The 6,000-nt window shown below is 53.6% G+C and overlaps 1 protein-coding gene across 5 annotated transcripts in view; it reads right to left on the bottom strand.

Moving 5' to 3' along the window:
- Positions 1 to 294: 294 nt before the first annotated feature.
- Positions 295 to 6,000, bottom strand: part of SLC39A11 (solute carrier family 39 member 11) — a 398,609-nt gene continuing 392,903 nt past the window's right edge. For 4 of the 5 annotated variants that reach the window (XM_079132335.1, XM_079132337.1, XM_079132338.1 and 1 more), the window contains 3 exons: positions 4,032 to 4,130; positions 1,557 to 1,715; positions 298 to 942 (listed from right to left, as the gene is read on the bottom strand). In XM_079132335.1, coding sequence (XP_078988461.1) covers positions 864 to 942; positions 1,557 to 1,715; positions 4,032 to 4,130 — 337 coding nt within the window. In that variant the 3' untranslated portion in view covers positions 298 to 863. Of the gene's footprint in view, positions 943 to 1,556; positions 1,716 to 4,031; positions 4,131 to 6,000 lie in introns of all 5 variants that reach the window. The other variant, XM_079132336.1, reaches the window with a different exon arrangement.

Below are 6,000 nucleotides of genomic sequence, written 5' to 3'. Positions count from 1 at the left end.
CCCTTCATGGGTGGAGGAAGGGTTGGGGTTCTAGCAGCTTGCTGGTATCCCCACGTCTCTAAGAAAACTGAAGCTCATAGACTTATCAAATGAATGCCTACTAGGTTTGGGAACTGTGGAAAACCACTCTGCTCCTGGAATCCACTCTCTTCTCTTTACGGGGCTCACAGTGGTCCCCATTCCCAAATTCCCTTAACTTCAAAAACGCCAATTTTAGCCTTAAATTAAAAAAAAAAAAAAAAAAAAAAACAATAGAAAAGAAAAAGGAAGACTATCCGGCTTCCTCCCTCGGTCAGTCTCTCTCCCCCACAGGGCTCTCTGGGAGGTAGAGGGAGGGGGACTCCTCCTCTCTGGGCCAGCTCAGCCTGGGGGACCAGAATCGCTGTGTTCACAATGCTCTCGTTCAAGTGTTCCAGATGTGTAGGGGACCCACAGCCAAGGAGCAGGAGGGGTGCTAGCTAATCCGCTCCAAGGCTGGAGGCCGAACTTCTTAGGAGACCTCTCCTGGGCACTGGCTTCTGCGGGTGACCTTGAGGAGCTGAGGTTGGTTGAGTCGAGCGAGGGAGACTGGGTGAAGGAAAGCAGAGATTTCCCTGATCCATACGTGCTTGACAATCCCACTGAGGAAGGATTCCATTCAGTGGCCAAGACAAGATTCTATGGTTCCATGACACTTTGAGATTCCAAAGAAAACCAATATCTCCCTCAAAAGCAAAGTAAAGATAGTTCTATTACAATCAGAGCCGATCCAGAGAGTGAGATGAAGAGGAGAGAAAGGAGCAATGGTTTAATGTGGAGAAAGAGGCTCTTGGTCCTGTCGAAGTCTGATGATGCCTTTCCTCGGGGTCCTTCGTGACTCAGAGCTAGCCCAGGCCCACGTCCAATGACATCATCACCACAAATCCCAGGATGGAGGCCCAGGATGCCAGCTTCCCATTGCCACTAGGAGGGAAGGAAAGGAAGAACATAAGACTAACTTGGCCACCTTTGTGTCTAGGAATGAAGCCTCTCCCGCGTGCCTGATTCCAGCAAAGCCTTCTGCTGTCAATGATGGTCACATTTCCTGGGCCCAACCTTATGTCAGTCAAACAGATTAACTCTTAGTCCCAAGCAAAAACCTTATGGAGTCTGTATCACTATTATCGCCATTTTCCTGGGGGTGGATGGGGAACGGAGGCATAGAGAAGTTCCTTGCCCAGGCCTCTTTAGTCTGTGCTTGAATGATAAGGAGTAGCAGTTATTTTGTAAAGATCTTATTTGATATGGCCTGTGAACTGGCTTCAAAATGATTCTGCTACAAAAGCCAGGATGGCACAAAGCAGGACCCCATGCCCCCTGCTGCCCCCTGACAGCTGGCCCATAGCTGGGTAGAAGCTGTGTATATCACTCTCACTAACAGCCCCAGAGAAATCCAGAGAGGCAGAGACCATATGCAAACATGATCATCTGTGTCTTCCTGGGCCAGGGGAAGTGGCAGGTGATCATGGAAACAAGCAGGGGAGAGGTGAATGGAGAAAGGGCCACCGTGGAGGCCAGGTCCCCCGTGAGCTCCCCACCTGATCTGGGCTTCGGGGATGATGTCGTCCATGACCACGTAGACCATGGCACCAGCAGCAAAGGCCAGAGCGTAGGGCAGGAGGGGCTCGGCCAGCACCACCGCGAAGGCGCCGAAGACCCCGGCCAGTGGCTCCACCATGCCACTCAGCTGCCCGTACCTGAGGAGCAACAGAGACAGACAGCTGCAGGGAGAGCCCAGCAGACACTCCGCACGCCCACACTGTGGTCCAGCCCTTGAGAATGGATGAACCTCACACCTGAGCACGGCCGTGCAAAAGCAGCTCGCGGCCTCGTAAGCACGGCCTCCTCCCCAGGCCCCTGTGAAAGAAGCACAGGACCCCCTCCTGATTTCCTTTCGACCTTTAATTTCCTACTTCCTTGAAAATATCAGCATTCCTGAGGTATAATTCACCTGCCATATGACACGCCCACCTAACGTATATATTTGGCGGTTTTCAGTGTGTTCACCAGGTTGTGCAAACATCACCATCACCTAATTCCAGAACATTCTTATTCACCCCAGAAAGAATCCCATGCACATTAGCAGCCCCCGTGGGTGTTTTGCTCCTCCCAGCCCCTGACCACCACAAATCCTCTTTGGTTTTCCTCTACGGGGTTACCACTTCTGAACACGTCATATAAATGGAATCCCATGTTATGTGCTCCTTTCCGTCGTCCCTCACTTGACATGATGTTCCTGAGGTGTAGTCTTGTAGCACGGTCCTTTAAATGGATGAATGACCTTCCATCGTGTGGCCATATCACATCACGTATCTGCTCATCTCTGACACCCACACTGAGTGACGGGAAGCGGATCAGGAGTGATGGGCAGTTGTATCTGGCTTGCTTGGGGGTTCAGGTCACAACTGCTACCCTTTAGGGGGGTACCTCTTTAGGGGGGTGGCAGCCATCCACTCTCCTGCAGAGGGGACCCACTGGGCCATGTGGCTGTTGAGAGCCCATCTTGGATGAAGGAGGCTCTCCCCCTTTACTTGAGCAGGCAAGAGTGGATCCCTGCTGTTTGAAATGAAATGAGTTCCGATTGAAAGAGCAGCGGATGTGAGCGTCTAGAATTTTGGGAGCAGGAGATGAGCCAGAACCTGAGCCCCACACCAACAGGCAGGAGTCAGGGTGCCTGTCTTGTGGGGGGCATTTGGTAAGAAATTAGGAAGGGCTGGGGATGGGGGTGTAGCTCAGTGGTAGAGAGCCCTTGGGTTCTGGGTTCAACCCGCAGGAAGGGAAGGAAGGAAGGAAGGCAGATAGACAACACTGCCTATGAGCCTCAGTCCCTCCATCTATAAAATGGGGGGTCAGAAATGTCTTCCAGACCCAACTTCCCCAAATGAGAGGACAACTCGTGGGGACTCTGAACTCCTGACCCCGCCCTGCTTCTCCCTGGCCTGGGAGCAGGCCTGTGTTGTGTGGGATCCTCTCAGGGGCCAAGGCTTTCTGTTCCCCAGGCCTGGAGGCACAGACCAGCAGAACAGGCAGCTCTTTGGTTCGTACAACTCCTGGCCTTCCTGCGTTTGAGGAAAGTGTGGATCTTCAGCTGCCCGGGCTGCAGTGGCTCCGGGCGCCGGGGCTCCGCTGCCCGTGAACGCTCCCACCTGGGGCTCCAGCGTCTTCCCAGGGCCCCAGTGTGTGGAATTACCCCACGGTTCTCACACACAAAGATCTCTAAGGCCGCCTTGCCCTGTCCTGGCCCAAGTCCTCTAGTCCATGGACTCCAACAACGGAGAAAGAGGTAAAAGAGGGTGGAAATAGAACGATTGAAGAATGTGCAAGAACTTGTAAGTCACGAGGTGCTATAAAACGGGAGGTGTGCTTAAATTGTTGTTATTAACCTTCCTTTAAAGTGCGCTTACCGCACATTCTGGAGTACAGATCGTTTTAACAAAGAAGCGTCTGAGGCTTGGAACCCTGAGTGGAGGGCAGGAAACCTGTCGCGTCAGGCTCCTGGTCTCAGAGTCACTGTGGATGAGTCAGGTGACTCGGGAGGACCATCTGAGTCCCCCCGGGCCGGGACGGTGGGTGTTGCAGGTACACTAGGGAATGCACTGGAAGGCCAGCAGCGATGACAGCTGTCACCCAGATGCTGCGGCGTGCTGCTGGCTTCACGCTGACCAGCACGGGCAGCCACCGGGATGGCTGCGGGGGTCAGGCGCTGGCCACACGGGTGTCATAGAGGCAGGGGGCGGGTGGAGCAGGCATACCCAGCACTGATGGGCCTGGTGTGTTCACCACAGAGAAATGTCACAGTGGGAGAGCAGCCACTCCGGCTGGTGCGTGGAGAGGTCAAGGTGAGAGGCAAGGCTGCTCCTTGGGGTGCCATGCTGACCAGGCCGTGGGTGTTTTACAGGAAGCCCTGACTGGCTTTCAAGAGGAGACTGCTCTTGGAGCAGGCAGCTCCTATGGTGTGTGTGTTCATCACCTCAGGCGCGACCCTGCCCCTGACGGGAACCCTGAGCACTTACCAGAAGGCTCTCCAGGTGGAGAAGCCCGCCCCTCGCAAGGGGAGGCTGACGGCCAGGCCCTCCGGAAAGTTCTGGATTCCAATTCCAATGGCCAAATTCCTGAAAAAACAAGAAGGCACGTGAAGCTTCTGTCTGGACTGTGAAAACACACAGGTGGGGGCTCCTGGTCAAGGCCCAAACCCTCTTTTGGTGCCAGGGAGCCAGGCAGGGTCCGTGACTGGTGGAAGGAGAAGGTGAGGCCCACACATAGGCAGGTACCACACCTGAAGGAGGAGGAACGTGGATCCTCCCCGCAGCATCCTGTCCTGGGTCCCTGGTGATGCTCTACTTTAGGATACAGCAGAGGCCACACTGACTGGGGTCAGGATGGCCCCAGTTCTGTCATGTGGCTGGACACTTCTGCACAGATCATCTCACTTTCTACACCTCATACAACTTGAGGATCGTAACTCTCACCTTTAGGGATCGCTGTGCAACCCCACTCCACAGCCCAGTAATGCCTGTGGAGTATCTAGAACACACGAGATGCACAAGGCATTTGATTTCTATCCCCTTCAGCTCAGAGATGGGTACATGATGCTTTATCCAGAAGCAGCCCAAGGCCAGTTCAAGGAAGCTCTTCGAAAAAGACTAACGCTACCAGAATCTTGAATATGTCACTAGTCAGCAGGCATGTAGTTCATTTAATTACTCAACCTGTCCCTTCTAAACAGCTTTACAATGTCCCCCTTAAATTCACCTATCGGCTTATCAAAATGATGGCATCTGAGAAATTAGTCCTTTAATAGGGGAACAATTTATCATGTCTTGGGATTAGCAGGGTCATTGAGTCCATCTACCCAAACTGCAGACAAGGCTGTTCCTAAAGGAGGGGTGGACAGAAAAGAAGTCACCCCAGCACCTGCCCAGGGCAAGTCCACCAAGGGCCCTGTTGAATCAGCCAGTGTCTGCTGCCCTCTCCTTGAGAGTACCAGTGCCCACGTCACCTAAAGCTGCTCTCTTACTTCGAGAGGGGCTCAGCATGCTCTGGCTTCATCCCCTATCTACGGAGCAGAGGATTTCTGTAAAGGTCTAGACGGCACACGTTTTAGATTTTACTGGCCATTGAGTCTCTTTTGTAACTACTCAACTCTGCTGTGGGAAAGCAGTCACGATACGTACATGACAGAGTGTGACTGTGTTTCAATAATACTTTATTTGCACATACAGGTAGGGGACTGGATTAGGCCCATGAGACAAACTTTGATCCCTACCCTAATAGTCCAGTGGCTGCAGAAAGAGCTGACAAGATGGAGCCATTGACCCTAAGCAGACCCTGGGCAGACTCTGTTCCTCCTTAGGTCCTCAGAGCCATGCATGTGGTAGGTGAAGCCTGGGGCAATCAAACCTCTATGTCCAAACCCTGGGTCCATGGAGATGTCCATCAAGATTCGAAGGAAAGCCTAGGAGGCAGGCAGAAGTCAGTCGCAGGTCAGAGGCCCTGTGGAAATTCTCCCTTGGGAGCATACCTAGTGGAGTCATGGGAGTGGTCATTGCAGGGACCCCAGAAATGAAAAGCAGTCAGCAGAATGTCACACCAGCCTTCCACAGTTACCAGCCAGAGCCACCGTGTGCCTTCTGACCAGCAAAGAGGAAGTGGGGGACGTCACTTGTAAGGTTCTTGCAAGAACCACTGGGCAACGTGCAGGCCTTTCGGGTAAGGGCTCCTGTCTGGGTGACACAGGAACTCCCAGGAGACGTGGACCCTTGCTCCTCCTGGGCTGGCACCCTTGGTCTGGTCACCTTGAGGCTCTGTCCCTCCTGAGCCCCAGTGGATGGCTGGAGAGTGGCTGCTCGCCCAGACACAGAGATGGGCACGCTGGACAGGCTAAGGAGCACCTCATGGAACCTGGGCATCCCTCTTCAGCTGTGCTTCAAGGTAGGAAGCCCTCGCTGGCCACCTCTGGGTGACCCTTGGGATTTTGTCCTA

This window comes from Sciurus vulgaris (assembly GCF_902686455.1).
Source record: "Sciurus vulgaris genome assembly, chromosome: 3".
Taxonomy (NCBI): Eukaryota; Metazoa; Chordata; class Mammalia; order Rodentia; family Sciuridae; genus Sciurus; species Sciurus vulgaris.
The sequence above is the reverse complement of the archived record's forward strand: the minus strand, read 5'-3'. Positions and strand labels throughout refer to the sequence as shown.